This window comes from Pongo abelii, chromosome 1 (genome assembly GCF_028885655.2).
Source record: "Pongo abelii isolate AG06213 chromosome 1, NHGRI_mPonAbe1-v2.0_pri, whole genome shotgun sequence".
Classification (NCBI taxonomy): domain Eukaryota; kingdom Metazoa; phylum Chordata; class Mammalia; order Primates; family Hominidae; genus Pongo; species Pongo abelii.
In genome coordinates, this window is record NC_071985.2 from 140,866,564 (window position 1) to 140,883,353 (window position 16,790).

Here is a 16,790-nt window from a genome sequence, read left to right on the forward strand (position 1 = left end):
GGAGGCTGAGGCAGGAGAATCACTTGAACCCGGGAAGCAGAGGTTGCAGTGAGCCGAGATTGCACCACTGCACTCCAGCCTGGCGACAAAGCAAGACTCCGTCTCAAAAAAAGAAAAAAATAATAATAATAGCTAAATACTGGAAACAACCAATATTCCATCAACAGGAGAATGAATAAACAAATTGTGGTATAGCTATACAATCCAATATTATGCAGCAATAAAAATTGAATGAATCACTGATACACATAATATGCAAGGATGAAGCTCAAAAACATTACACTGAACAAAAGAGCCCAGACACAACAGTATGTCTGAGTCCATTTACATGAAATTCTAGGAAAGGTAGAATATCCTACAGTGTAGAGAACACAATAATAAGAAAACAAACAACCTGATTTAAAAGTAGGCAACCAAGAGTAGCAGTGTGTGCCTGTAGTGCCAACTACTTGGGAGGCTGAGGCGGGAGGATCCCTTAAGCCCAGGAGCTCAAGACCGGTCTGGGTAACATAGCAAGACTCTGTCTCAAAAAAATAAAAAATTAAAAAATAAATGGGCAAAAGATATAAACAGAAAACTAACCAAAGAGGTATACAGATGGCAAATAAGCACATGAAAATCATCTGTTGCCTGTGGCTGGGGTAGGGATAGGTACTAAAGGTAAATGGGCACAAGGGGACTTTTTAGTTGACGAAAATTCACTATATTTTGCTTACAGTGGAAGTTAAACAGGTTTATACATTAGTCAAAATTCATCGAACTGGACTTTAAGTTGTGTGCATTTTTTTGTGTATGCACTCTAACTCAATATACTTAAATATAAAAAAGAATGAAAACAAAATTTACTCAAGAAAGAAAATAACAGGCCAAGATAACTTCCCTAGTGAATTCTAATAAATATTTAAGGAAGATACAAGTTTTAAAAAAAATCAATCTTACTCAAACTAAAGCATAAAGAAGAGAAAATAGTTCACAGTTCATTTCATAAAGTCAACATAACTTTGAGGCCTAAACCTGACAAGGACATTACAAAAAAGTAAAATTACAGGCCAATCTGTCTCATGAACATAGATGCAAAATTCCTAAACAAAATATTAGCAAACTGAATTCAGCACAAAATAGAATGAATAAAACATCACAACCAAACTGAAATTATTTCAGGAATGTAAGATATATTTTCATTCAAAAATTAAGCAATATAATTCAACACATTAACAAAAGAATGGAGAAAAATCATGTGATCACCAAAATCGATGCAGGAAAGCATTTGACAAAATTCAACACCAATTTAGGATTTTAAAAATTTAGGCAATTTTGGCCAGGCGCAGTGGCTCATACCTGTAATCCCAGCACTTTGGGGGAGGCTGAGGCAGGCAGATCACATGAGGCCAGGAGTTTGAGACCAGCCTGGCCAATGTGGCAAAACCCTGTCTCTACTAAAAATACAAAAATTAGCCATGCTTGGTGGTGCACGTCTGTAATCCCAGCTACTTGGGAGGCTGAGGCGTAAGAATCGCTTGAACCTGGGAGGTGCAGGTAGGAGTGAGCTGAGATCCTGCCACTGCACTCCAGCCTAGACTACAGACCGAGACTCTGTCTCAAAAAAAAAAAAAAAAAAAAAAAAAAATTAGGCAATTTCAATCAAAATCTCAGAAAGCTACTTTGTAAATACTGACAAGGTGATTCCAAAATGTACAGTCATGTGCTACATAACAATGTTTGAGTCAACAAGGGACCACTCACATATGAAGATGGTCCCATAAGATTATAATGAAGTTGAAAAATTCCTGCAACCTAGGGATGTCATAGCTGACAGAAGGTCAAGTGCAAAGCATTACTCACATGTTTGTGGAGGTACTGATATAAATAAACCTACTGTCCTGCCAGCTGTATAAAAGTCTAGCATATACAATTATGTACAGTACATACTTGATAATAAACAACTATGTTACTGGCTTATTATTTTATTGTACTACATTTTATATTGTTATTTTAGAGTACTCCTACTTACATATAAAAAAAAAGTTAACTGTTAAATAGCCTCAGGCAGGTCTTTCAGGAGGTATTCCAGAAGAAGGCATGTGAGGAGATAACAGCTCCATGTGCGTTACCGCCCCGAAGACCTTCCAGTGGGACATGATGTGGAGGCGGAAGGGATTGATACTGATAATCCTGGCTCTGCGTAGGCCTAGGCTAATGTGTTTGCTTCTGTCTCAATTTTTAACAAAAGTTTAAAAACTTAAAAATATTTTTTAACAGAAAAAAGCTTATAGGCCAGGCGCGGTGGCTCACGCCTGTAATTCTAGCACTTTGGGAGGCCGAGGCAGGTGGATCACTTGAGATCAGGAGTTCGAGTTAGAGATGGTGAAACCCCATCTCCACTAAAATACAAAAAATTAGCCGGGCGTGGTGGTGCATGCCTGCAATCCCAGCTACTCGGGAGGCTGAGGCAGGCGAATTGCTTGAACCCAGGAGGTAGAGGTTGCAGCGAGCCAAGATAGTGACATTGCACTCCAGCCTGGGCAATAGAGCGAGACTCCGTCTCAAAAAAAAAAAAAAAAAAAGAAAAGGGCCGGGCGCAGTGGCTCACACCTGTAATCCCTCGGGCGGATCACGAGGTCAGGAAATCGAGACCACGGTGAAACCCCATCTCTACTAAAAATACAAAAAAAATTCGGTGACGGGCGCCTGTAGTCCTAGCTACTCGGGATGCTGAGGCAGGAGAATGGCGTGAACCTGGAAGGCGGAGCTTGCAGTGAGCCAAGATCGCGCCACTGCACTCCAGCCTGGGCGACAGAGCGAGACTCCGTTTCCAAAAAAAAAAAAAAGAGAAAGAAAAAAGAAAAGAAAAGAACTTATAGAATAAGGATACAAAGTAAAATGCCTGATGTGGCAGCTCACACCTGCAATCCTAGCACTTTGGGAGGTTGAGGCAGGAGGATTGTTTGAGCCCAGGCGTGTGAAACCGGCCTGGCCAACGCAGGAAGAACTTGTCTCTACAAAAAATAAAAAAATTAGCTGGGTGTGGTGGCGTGCACCTGTGGTCCCAGCTACTCAAGAGGCTGAGGTGGGAGGATCACTGGAGCTAGAGAGGTCAAGGCTGCAGTGACCCAAGATCGCACCACTGTACTCCAGCCTGGATGACAGAGCAAGACCCTGTCTCAAAGAAAAAAAAAAGAAAAGAAAAAAAGAAAAAAATTTGTGCAGCTATACGTGTTTGTGATTAAGCTAAGTGTGATTACAAAAGAGTAAAAAGTTTCAAAAAATTAAAAAGTTTATAAAATGAAGTTACAATAAGCCAAGGTTAATTATTGAAGACAGCTTTTTAAAATAAATTTCACGTGTATCCTTAGTATTTATAAAGTCTACAGTAGTGTACAGTAATGAACTGAGACTTCACATTCGCCCACCACTCACTCAGTGACTCATCCAAAGCAACTTCCAGTCCTGCAAGTTCTATTCACCGTAAGTGCCCTATGTAGATAGGTGTATCGTTTGTCTTTTATACCAGAGATATCTTTTAGTGCCAGAAAGTAAGAAAATGCTCAACACACACACACAGACACACACACACTGAGGGAGTAAAAGGGACACAAGAGACACCTGAAAGAGCTCCCACAGCTAAAATTGTAACAAATTGAGAAAAAAAAAAAAAAAAAGAAAAGCCAAATTATAAGCTAAAGTACAAAATAAGTATCTATGAGTCTACACTGATATATGTAAGTGATTGAATAAATTAATATGTGGAGGAGAAGAGATAAGTTTTTTGTGCAGAAGAATTCCAAATAATTTATGTGGATAATACCCCCGGTTCAAGGAGGTAGAACATTACTTCCTATCACTTAAATATGGGCTACACACAGTGACTTCCTTCCAGAGAGCACAGTCTGGAAATGGGAAGTGAGGACAGGAGTAACTTATAGTGGAGAAACCAGATGAAAACAAGGTCACCATCAAGGTTAACATAAACAGTGATGTCATGTTGATCACATGTACCTTTAACATGATGTAATGAAAATGGCCCTTTATCTTTGTGGTCTTCCTGTCCCAAACCCATAATCCATGTAATTGTGAGAAAAACATCAGATAAACTCCATTTAAGGGACATTTCTATAAAATACCTGACCAGTACTCCTCAAACTGGAATGCCATCAAAAAAAAAAAAAAAAAAAAAGGTCTGAAAAACTGTTACAGCCAAGAGGAGCCTAAGGAGACATGACAACTAAGTGTAATGTGAGATCGGGGATTGATTCCTCGAATAGAAAAGGACACTAGGTAAAAACCAAGGAAATCTGAATATACTACAGACTTTAGTTAATAACAATGTATTGATATTGACTCAACTGTAACAGACTTTAGTTAATAACAATGTATTGATATTGACTCAACTGTAACAAATGTACAATAAGATGTTAATAATGAGGAACCAGGTGTGGGGGTATATGAGAATACTGTACTCTCTTAACTTGTCCGTAAATCTGGAACTGTTCTAAAAAATAAGGCCAACTAAGAAAAAATTAGGATTTTGCTTCGACCCATAAGTACAGGACTTCCTTACCTTCCATTTAATAATTAAAAAATTGAACAACATATGACCATGAAAAAAGGCAGTACAGGACTCTGATCCCCAAGAGAAGAAAAACAAATGAAGTAAGCTCTACAATCACAATGCTTTTCTTCCTAGAAGCAGTTTCTAGTCAATGCACAGGAAGGACAAACGAGCAGAGCCTTGTGGCTTAGCTGAGCTGAGGAGACAGACATAGGAGACCCAAGAAGCTGAGTCAGCTGAAATTTGTGGGGTGCAGTAATATAGAAGAGGGAGTCATGAAGAACTGCAGAAATCAGAGTAGATACTCCCTCCCTTGAGCTTTTGTCTGAATGTAATTTGAGTGTGCATAAGGTAAACTACACAAAGCCCGGCAAAGAATAAAAGCCAGGAAGCTATATGGCTGACAGATATTCAAGTTCTTTCCGGCCAGAACTGAATACTTGGGGCACTAAGAAAAGATCCCAGAGCCTCAGTAGAAAGGCTTTACAACATTTAGAGCAAAGGCTATCCTAGATGCACCCTAACAAAATTTAAAAAGAAGCTTCATAAACATGAAGCTGACCCACCATAACTTACACGCCTGCTAAAAAAAAAACTTTAATAATCTTTTTCAAGAAAAACAAAAAGTTCAAACATTCAAAAACATAATATTTGTAATGCCTGGCATTTGATTAAAAACTTACTAGGTAATGTGAAGCAGCAGCAAAATGTGAACATTAAAAGGGGGAAAAAATCAGTCAATATTATCAGACCCAGAAATGACAGAGAAGATGGAATTAACAGACAAAGCATTTTAGGGCTGAGTATGGTAGGTCACACCTGTAATCCCAGCAATTTGGGGGGCTGAGGCAGAAGGATTCCCTTCTGCCAGGAGTTTAAGACCAGCCTGAGCAATAATGTGAGAACCCATCTCTACAAAAAATTTTTTAAATTAGCTGAGTATTGATGGCAAGTGCCTGCAGTCCCAGCTACTCAGGAGGCTGAGGCCAGAGGATCACTTGAGCCCAGCAGTTCAAGGTTACAGAAGCTATGATCGTATCACTGTGCTCCAGCCTGGGCAACAGAGAGTGATCCAAAAAAAAAAAGTACAATGGTAGACTTACACTCAAACATATTAATAACTACATTATTACAAATAGTCAAATAGTCTACTCCAATTAAAAGGAGATTATGAGACTGGATAACAAAAGCAAGACACAACTATTTGCTATCTACAAGAAATTAATTTTAAATCCATTTTAAATATAAAGACAAAGTTTAGAAGTAAAAGGATATAAAAAGAATACCATATAAACACTAATCATAAGAAAACTGGAGTGGTGATATTAACCAAAGTAAACTTCACAACAAGTGACACTACCTGGGGTAAAAAGCAACATTTCATAATAAAAAGGACTCAATTCATTATGAAGAAATAACAATCCCAAATGTGTATGTACGAAATAATAGAGCTTCAAAATACATGAAGCAAAAACTGACAGAACTAAAAGGAGAAACAAATTTATAATGATACTTGGAGACTTCAATACTCCATCAGTAATTAATAGGATAGGTAGACAAAAATTCAGCTAAGGATACATAAAACTTGAGCAACACTATCAACCAACTTTTTCATTTATAGAACACTCCACCACAGGACAACAGAACACATATTCTTTTTAAGTACATGTGGAACATTCACTAACACAGACCATATTCTGGGCCATCGAACAAGTCTCAATAAATTTAAACAAAACTAAAATAATATAAAATATGTTCTATGACCACAACAGAATTAAACTAGAAATCAATAATGGAGAATTATCTGGAAAATTCCCAAATAGTTGGAAATTAAACATACTTCTAGGCAACCCATGGGTAAAGAAGAAATCAAAAGGAAAATTAGAAAATACATTTATTTGAGTGAAAATACAATATATCAAAATTTGTAGGCTACAGCTAAGCAGTGCTTAGAAGGAAATGTTTAGCTTTTAAATGCTTATTGTAGAAAAGGAAAAAAGTTTCATATTAATGATCTAGAATTCCATCTTAAGAAAGTATAAAGGGCAGCATACATTAAACCTAAAGTAAGCAAAAGGAAGAGAAAAAGTGACAGAACCTTGCCCTCTGCTCCTTCCATTCCTGGGCAGCACCAGCATGTCCCTGAGACATCATGGTAAATAAAAGTGAAGCCCAGAGTAATGGAATTGGCTATATTGGGTGCCTGGTAATCAGGGCTGCTTTTAACTCTAGCAAAGTAGATGCTGTTACCATCAATGACCCCTTCACTGACCTCAACTACATGGTCTACATGTTCCAGTATGATTCCACCCATGGCCAAGTTCCACGGCATCGTCAAGGCTGAAAACGGGAAGCTTGACATCAATGGAAATCCCATCACCATCTTCCAGGAGCGAGATCCCACAAAAATCAAACAGGATGATGCTGGTGCTGATTATGTTATGGAGTCCACTGGCATCTTCACTACCATGGAGAAGGCTGGGGCTCACTTAGAGGGTGGAGCCAAAAGGGTTATCATCTTTGTCCCTTCTGCCGATACCCCCATGTTTGTGATGGGCATGAACCATGAGAAGTATAAAAACCTCAAGATCATCAGCAATGTCTCCTGTACCACCAACTGCTTAGCTCCCTGGTCAAGATCATCCATAACAACTCTGGCATCATGGGAGGAATCAGGATCACAGTCCATGCCATCACTGCCATCCAGAAGACTGTGGAAGGCCCCTCTGGGAAACTGTGCTGTGATGGCTATGGGGCTCTCCAGAACATCATCCCGGCATCTATCTACTGGTGCTGCCAAGGCTGTGGGCAAGGTCATCCCCAAGCCAAACAGGAAGCTCAATGGCGTGGCCTTTCATGTCCCCACTGCCAACATGTTAGTCATGAACCTGACCTGCTCTCTGGAGAAACCAGCCAAATATGATAACATCAAGGTGGTAAAGCAGCATCAGAGGGGGCCCTCAAGGGCATCTGGGGCTACAATGAGCACCAGATTGTCTCCTCCAACTTTAACAGTGACACCCACTCTTCCACCTTCAGTGCTGGGGCTGGCATTGCCCTAATGACCACTTTGTCAAGCTCATTTCCCAGCATGACAATGAATCTGGCTACAGCAACAGGGTGGTGGATCTCATGGTCCACATGGCCTCCAAAGAGTAAGAGCCCCTGGACCACCAGTCCCAGCAAGAGCATGAGAGGAAGAGAGAAGCGTTCAATTGTTGGGGAGTCCCTGCCACACTCAGTCCCCCAAACACACTGAGAATCTCCCCTCCTCACAGTTTGTACACCAGATCCCCTGAAGAAGGAGGGATCTCAGGGACCCTGACAATCAAATGAATATTTAATGCACTAAGTTTGCTATATAGTTTTTATTTTTCTATAAAAGAGGACAAAGATAGTGACCTCAGAGTACGATTGAGCCTATCTGAACAGATAAAAAAAATTATGTGTGCTGCCGAAGCAAGCACAGAATAAAAAATGTTTAGTCTGTAATTCTTTCCTTAAAAATAGAAAGCCAGATTTTAAAAACTTTTTTAAATTATAAAAACAATATGTTTGTAATAAACTTCAATATAGAATTGGATAAAGTGAAAATTTTAAGTTCTCACTCTGCTTCTTCGTTTACTTCAATTCCATGATCTAGAAATAACCACTTTTAGCAGTTTATTGGATATCTGCCAGGACTTTTTTCCATGGCAGTCTTTTCTTTCACACTGTTGAATATCGATAGATAATCCATTTAATCCTCAGTACTTCATTCATTTCTTTATGAATCCCAATCTCAGCACCATAATACTCAGCAAATAATAAGTGTTTTTTTTTTTTAACAATTCTTACTTTGACTATGCCTAGTGGTAAAGATATATGAATATATAGCATGTCATGATTTATATGTGTAGCAGTCATGAGAATATATCCCTCTAATCTTTTTTTTTTTTTTTTGAGACGGAGTCTCGCTCTGTTGTCCAGGCTGGAGTGCAGTGGCGTGATCTCAGGTCACTGCAACCTCCGCCTCCTGGATTCAAGCGATTCTCCTGCCTTAGCCTCCTGAGTAACTGGGACTACAAGCACATGCCACCGTGCCTGGTTAATTTTTTTGTATTTTTAGTAGAGACAGGGTTTCACCGAGTTAGCCAGGATGGTCTCAATCTCCTGACCTCGTGATCCGCCCGCCTCGGCCTCCCAAAGTGCTGGGATTACAGGTGTAAGCCACCGCACCAGGCCTACCCCTCTAATCTTTGACTGCATAATGACTGATAGCTTCGGCTACAGCACTCTGAATTTATTCCACCTGGGTCACAAGGCCGTCTTACCAGAAGCTATTTCCTGACAATGACTGAGGCCAGCAAGGATAATAAGGCAGGTCTAGCCCTAGAAAACAGGCGCTTCTCTGATGGGTGCCTTTGGCATAGGAACTTTCCAATAATGGCCTTGCCCAACTTTTCTTAGAACTCCACTGCAGTCTAAGATGCTTCTAACTTCCTTCTCTTTCTCCTTCACTCAGAGTCAAATCAGTGTTGCAGTCTAGCAGCTGTTTTCTCTGGCTTTCTCCCTATGTTCTCTCACATACATTTAGCCTAATACATTTCTTCAAAGTCTAATCCCATCTTTGTGTCTACTTCTCAGAAGACTTGAACACAGCATGTCAGCCATTTCCATTTTAGTAAAATTAGAAGCATCTAAGGCTTAAACAATTACTTTGACCTTAAAACAGAAACTTAGAAAACATTTCTACTTAATTAGGACACATGCCTCAGGTTAAAAAATAATGCTGTAGATGGTATGGTGTATTAAAAATCTTTGCCAAATTTTTTATTTTCCAACATGCCAAAAACTATTTTCTCCTTTTGATTAAGTTTCATTTCAACTGTTAATGCTGCTTCTGGCTCTATCAAGATGCCCTAATTTCCGCCTTGCTGCTGCTTTAGTACACTGCTATTCAATACTTCCTAATGTTAGCTGAACTAGATTCACTACTCCAGGCAGAATAATGGCCTGGATTATGCAGAGAAGCTCTAGAGAAGGAAATTTTAGTGGGACTAATTTTTAAAGTATTCTTGCTCTAAGAATGTATTTATTTATTTATTTGCTTTAATTCCAATTCCACATAACTAAGGATTAAATCCAGCGTGGCGAATCTAAATTTTTGGAGTAATCACTATTGTCCATGTCACTTCTTATCAAATACTTCAGAGAACATAACTTTGTAAAAGCAAAGTTAACCTTCTCTTGAGAATTTTGTGACATCCATTGACTATAGCTTTCATAGGACTGGCCTTTCTGAAGTTAAGTGCCGTGGATACTCTATTACCCAACACAATTTGGACTAATAATTGTTTAGTTAACTGAAAAAATGAGGAATTAAAAAAGCTATTTCTGTATACTATAATTTTACTCTAATTTAAGAAGAAATATGCATTTAATTCACAAATCTTTTATCATAAGGCCCATCTTTTTTTTTAACATGGGTTTGCTGATATAAGCCTCATTTTCACAAAAACAATACATATATACACTATGATACCTAGTTTGATTTTAATTTTTTTTGAGACAGGGTCTTGTTCTGTTCCCAAGGCTGGAATGCAATGGCACTCACTGGCTCACTGCAACCTCAAACTCCTAGGCTCAAATGATCCTCCCACCTCAGCCTCCCAATTAGCTGAGACTACAGGTGCACACCACCATGCCCAGCTAAATTTTTTTGTAGAGATGGGGTCTCGCTTTGTTTCTTAGGCTGCTCTTAAACTCCCTGGTTCAAGTGATCCTCTCGTCTCAGCCGCCCAGAGTGCTGGGATAACAGGTGTGAATCACTGCACCTGTTCACAACAGCAATTTTTTAAGTGCCTTTCCCTTATTTAATCCTTCCAAAGCACTCACCCGAGTTTTCACTGGAACAATAACTTTTCTCTTTCATATTTTATGTATCATTGACTTATATTCATTGTCATCAAAAGAATAAATTCAAATGGCATACGCGGGTTTGGGAACAAACCCAAGTGACTCTTGAAAGGCATTTTAGACTTGCAGGTCCTTGTGGCATTACTTGTCTCTGCTTTTTTGTTGCCTCATACAAAAACAGGCCACTTAACTACATTTAGGCCATAGTTTGCCCCCTGATATAAGACAAGCTAGAACGGGCAACATATGTGCCAGTCTTACAGATATCTATTACATACTTATAGCAACTAACATTTACTTTTGAAAGCTTACAATGTGCCAGGTACTATGCTAAGTGCTTCATGTGCATTATCTGATTCAATCTTCACAGCCATCCCATGCTATAATTTCTACTAATATTCCTTTTACAGATAAAAATATTGAAACTTGGAGAGATTAAGTAACTTCCCAACAATTAATAAGTGGTGGAATTTTAAAAATAAGTGGTGGGATCATAATCTAAACACAAAAAGACCAACTTCTCAATTACTAAATCATACCACTTCTGAAAACACTTTTAGCTTTTTCAAGGACATACAAAACAATGATCTTCGGACACAGTGACAATTTACTAAATATTTAGAAAGATATTAAAGGAAGATTTGACATCTTAACCAAATGAATGAATGTCTAATGGTATATTATCAGGCATTGATAAGAAAGGTATTCTGGAAGATACACCAGATTTTGAGTGTCACAAAGCTCAAGTTAGAAATGATGGGGACAGGTGCAGCGGCTCACACCTGTAATCCTAGTACTTTGGGAGGCTGAGGTGGGCAGATCACTCGAGGTCAGGAGTTCGAGACCAGCCTGGCCAACATGGTGAAACCCTGTCTCTACTAAAAAGCACAAAAATGAGCCAAGCGTGGTGGTGTGCGCCTGTAATCCCAGCTACTCGGGAGGGTGAGACATGAGAATCCCTTGAACCCGGTGGGCGGAGGTTGCAGTGAGCCGAGATTATGCCACTGCACTCCAGCCTGGGCAAAAGAGCAAGACTTTGTCTTAGGAAAAAAAAAAAAGGAACGACTGCTCTGCTTTTTCAATGAGGCAGCATAAGAGAATTTTAATTACGGAACATAGAAGTGCAACAAATTATCTTAAAAATGTAACATTCAGCTTCTTTCATGAAACATTAAAATAATAAATTACACTAAAAAATGGGAAGTCAGCAGCCGGGTGCGGTAGCTCACGCCTGTAATCCCAGCACTTTGGGAGGCCGAGGTGGGCGGATCACAAGGTCAGGAGATCGAGACCATCCTGGCAAACACAGTGAAACCCTGTCTCTACTAAAAAATACAAAAAATTAGCCGGGCGTGGTGGCGGATGCCTGTAGTCCCAGATACTTGGGAGGCTGAGGCAGGAGAATGGTGTGAACCTGGGAGGTGGAGCTTGCAGTGAGCCAAGATCCCAGATGGTATTCATATGGTAACCGAGAGCATTTCAGGCAGGAAGATAACGTTACAGAGGTCCACAACAAGGGGTAATGTGCAGTAGTATCCCAGGATACAATATTCAGAAAAGTAGTAACATAACTAACTAATGGAATCCATGAAGGCTAATCAGGTAGTAAGCCCAATGAGTGCTCAGTAACAACTGTAATTTAATTCTCACAATCACATTATGAGATGGAGACTGTTATAATCCCCATCTCTGATAAGGATGCTGAAACGCAGAATCAATGGTTAAATGACTTACCCAAATTCACACAGCTAATAATGGTGGACATGGAATTAAAACCCATGCAGATTGTCCCCACAGTCCACATACTCTTAACCACTCTGTTACAAATGATTTCTTTGGCTTAGTTGTGCCACAAGCAAGTGACTGGCATCAGACTGTCTTTCAGCATAGAAAGTGTTCTGAGGATTGGGCTGAGGATCATGGTAAAGAATGGACAGAGCAACTGGAGACTACCTTGGAAGACCTGTGTTATGAGGGGTGTTACTGAGGAAGTAACTTGGCCATGAAACATTAGCTTAATAGAAGACCATACCAATTTGGGCACATTAAACTAGCAAACTAAGGTTTTAAAAATGTTGATACCTAAACTGAATAAAATTCCAGTCATAAATCCTGGTCCTTTGTAAGTACTTGTGTTGCTCTTTTAATATATAAGTATGTATAATTAAAAAATTAAAGTAGCCATATTACAAAAGGATTTTTAGCCACACCACTAGAAGAATGCTGACAATGATCACCTAGAACAAGAAGTAACTGAGAAAGTTCCAATGTTGGGCTTTAGATGAGGTATGTATTCTCTGAACTACTGACACAATATTCCTTAAACTACATAATAAAATTAGTATGTACTACAGACATAAAGATGTTTGAGTCTGGACTAGGAAGGTAACCTTATAATTTAGAATTGGCTATTCTAACTTACATAAGGGCAAGAAAAAAGTAGGAAAACTTGTCTTTCTAGTTAATATGAATTTCTTTTTTATTGCTAGGTGAACAAAATAAACTAGAAATGTGAGGAAGAGCTGTCCTAGAACACAGACCTGATATTCTAGGTCCAGATCCTAAAACACAGTCCTGTTAGTTGATTGTCAGGCAGCACACAGGGAGAGGCCAAATATAGGCACTGTTTGAGGACATACTGGAAATGGTCACAGGGTCCCGCCTTCCCTGTATAACAGCAATAGCTATAGGGCTCTATAACTTTGGTAGGATGCCCACACGGTGTCATGAAAAACCTGAACACAAAATAAAATTAATTTTTAAAATACAATTGTGTTCGCAAAAAAAAAAAAAAAAAGAAAACAAGACAGAGAGACACACACCTACACCCACACCATGATTTAGGAAATATACCCATGATATGGAAAATAAAATGATCAATCTAGATTATATTCTGAATTTTGCAACATTTAATACAGATTTCACAAAAATTAGGAAAATGCGTATATGTATATTTACAAAGTACATATTCCCATAGAGAAAAGTTCAAATTTTGAATAGTAAATAGCTAGTTCAGACTAGCAATCCTTGGGTTTGTACTGCTGTCAGCTGGCAAAACCAGCATGATTTCCAAGAGTACAAATATTACTACTATTTGGCTTGGTGGATTACAGTAACCTAAACCCACTGCTAATTTCATTAAGGGCTGTGCACCCTTGAACATAGAAGATTACCACTTGCCACTGCAAATACTCTGGCTCTTTCTGTTCAGGAGCACCAGAATAACTTCTTATCAACATTCTGTTTGAAACACAAAGAGGAGGAAGAACTGTCTGGGTTCCTAAGTTTTCTGGTTCAGATTCTAGTCCATAGTGAGACTCAGCTGCACTTCTTTCCCTTGAGTTCCAAAAGATAATGTGTATTTCTTATTAAATTTTTTTCTGCTTTTAAGCAGATTTTAGTTACTTGCAATCAAAGAGCCTGACTAAAACAGGCAACCGGCTTTAATTTGAAATCTAAATGCCTGGAATGTCTAAGCAACCCAATTCTGAAGCAGAACAATGGTTTTTAAAAAGTACATTGAAATATTAAACCTCCTAATCAATGCTATTCATGAGTATCATCTATTTTCAATCACAGAATCTGAGCCAAAATGCATTCAGAGAAAATACATGTCATTCATGTAGAAATAATACTTCTCAATACTATAATGCCTATAAAATTAAAAACTGTATTTAACTACATTTTCTATGACAGTGGGTTTCAAATCTATTTTAGGCAACAGAACATTTTCTTCTAATAAAATCTTAGGTTCATGCCCAATGCAGAACACAGATGAGATCTGCTCTGGCAGAAACATATACATGCACATGTCTGGGTAGGCCCACATGTGCACATGTGAAAACCTGCAGAAAACCTTGCCTGATGGTCAACCTCCTCCCCTGTTGGACTCCCCCTGAGGAATCACAGTGGAACCCCTTTGGCCTTCATGGAACCCCTGTGGCCTGTGTGAAAACCAGAGCTTGAAAACCACCGTGCTGGAAAGAGACAGCTGCCCTTCCACACTCTACAGCCACAACCAAGACAGCAAATCAGTCGTGTCTATTTACCTGTGAGCTTTAAAACGTTTTCCATCAACAAAAATATCAATATCTGGGCAACAAGGTTTCACATAAAGCTTCAATAAATCTTCTCCTAATTCAGATGCAGGCTCCAAGTCATAATTATCTTTAAAAAAGAAAAACAAGACTAAAAAATAGTTTAATATTACAAACATCCAAAAATTGTTTTCTATTATTATCAAGGTTTCCCACATAATTATCTCAATTAGTTGGAATATGTAAGTGGTAAATTAAAAATAAAACAAAAAGTTTAAATCATCTAGACTTTCTCCTTTGAAATATATATATTTCCACTTACATATAAATATAGATATAGTCACGCATTGCTTAATAACAGTCATGTATCCCTTAATGACAGTTCTGAGAAATATGTTGTTAGCTGATTTCATTCCTGTGTGAACATCAGAGTGTACTCACACAAACCTAGATGACATAGCCTATTACACACACATAGGCTATAAACCTGTACCTCATGTTACTGCAATGAATAGTGTTGGCAATTGTAACACAATGGTAAGTAGTTGTGTATGTAAGCATAGAAAAGGTACAGTAAAAATCCGGTATCATAATCTTATGAAACCTTTGTCATATATGTGGTCCATTGTTGACCAAAATGTCATTATGCAGCACATGACTGTATACTTTTAAATATACATATTTAAATATAGGTAGTATTATCACAAAATTATACACCAAAAATGAAGCCTCTTCATGAACATCTTTTTCTAATTTTTAATTAGAATTAATTAATTCTTAATTAGAAATTAGAAAAATTTCTAATCTCTATGTTTCTTCTTGTGGGTCTCTAGGTTACTATGACCTGTGTTACCAGACTAACAACAATATTGGATTATCTAAAAAAAGACTGTATTTTATTTTTTAGAGACAGAGTCTTGCTCTGTCACTCAGGCTGGAGTGCAGTGGCATGAACATAGCTTACTATAGCTTCAAAATCCTGGGCTCAAGCAATCCAATCCTCCCACCCTAGCCTCACAAGTAGCTGGGGCTACAGGTGTATGCCACCATGCTCAGCTAATTTTATGTTTTATAGAGACGGGGTCTCCTTATGTTGCCCAGGCTGGTCACAAACTTGGATACCTTTTGAAATCAGATCGTTCTACAGCAAACTATGGTCCTTAATCACCATCATTACCTGAACAGACTATGACCAATTTGACTCAAATATTGTTGAACTATCTATCTTGCCTAAATTTTGATTTGATTAATTTTGATCAGTTTGGTTTGTAGGGGCCCCTATAAAGGACTACATTTTTTTTTTTTTTTTTTTTTGAGACGGAGTCTCACTCTGTCGCCCAGGCTGGAGTGCAGTGGCGCAATCTTGGCTCACCACAAGCTCCGCCTCCTGGGTTCATGCCATTCTCCTGCCCCAGCCTCCCAAGTAGCTGGGACTACAGGTGTGTGCCACCAAGCCTGGCTAATTTTTGTATTTTTAGTAGAGACAGGGTATCACCGTGTTAGCCAGGATGGTCTCGATCTCCTGACCTCGTGATCTGCCCGCCTCAGCCTCCTAAAGTGCTGGGATTACAGGCATGAGCCACCACGCCCGGCAGGAGTGCACTTTTGTCTTTTGGTATTAGCCTCCTGATAGTCATGATAGTAGCATCCCTGGTATACCATATCCTCTCAGGAGTCTTAAATATTTGTATGCTGCCATCCATCGTGCATTAAATGGTCTTAACTTTGACTAAAACGGCAAGAATGTAAAGAATCATTTAACTGACCTGACATGGAGACCAGTAAATTCTACTCTGAGACCAAACAAGTCCATTATGATGGTATCAAGAGACTGGCATCAATGCCCAAGGTTTTGGTCAATCTCACAATCAAGAGACTAATCCAAAGGCAGAAACTGTTAACTTAAGTTTGAAGTAAGCTGCCTCCATACTTTGAGTTCCTCCTTAAGAAACTGCAACCTTAGTATGTAAACAAACCAAAACCTAACCTAACTTAGGAGTGTTTATTTTTGGTAATAGATATCTAGATCTCAGCCAATTATAAGCAGCCGAGCTTTGGCCAATTATAGGCAGCCAAATGATCTGACCATGTCCAAATAAGGCACACACTTAGTTATAACCAATCAAGCCATTTCTGTACTTTACTTCCATGTTCTGTCTATACATACTCACTGGCCAGTTGTAAAGCAGAGTTCTCTGAACCTCTTCTGGTTCTGAGTGCTGCATGATTCATGAATTGTTCTTTGTTCAAATAAACTCAGGTTCATTTTATCTAACATTTTTCTTTTAACAACTGTTTATCGTAAC

The 16,790-nt window shown here is 38.8% G+C and overlaps 1 protein-coding gene and 1 pseudogene across 4 annotated transcripts in view; one reads left to right on the forward strand and one right to left on the reverse strand.

The window, feature by feature from the left end:
• The window catches only part of BTBD8 (BTB domain containing 8), a 104,311-nt gene that overhangs the window by 62,262 nt on the left and 25,259 nt on the right, over positions 1-16,790 (reverse strand). For 3 of the 4 annotated variants that reach the window (XM_054531162.2, XM_024237260.3, XM_054531172.2), the window contains one exon: positions 14,497-14,614. The exons of the other annotated variant lie outside the window; for it this stretch is intronic. In XM_054531162.2, the coding sequence (XP_054387137.1) occupies positions 14,497-14,614 (118 nt within the window). The remainder of the gene's footprint in view (positions 1-14,496; positions 14,615-16,790) is intronic. 4 annotated transcript variants of the gene reach the window in all.
• On the forward strand, positions 6,816-7,708 carry LOC100940225 (glyceraldehyde-3-phosphate dehydrogenase-like; annotated as a pseudogene).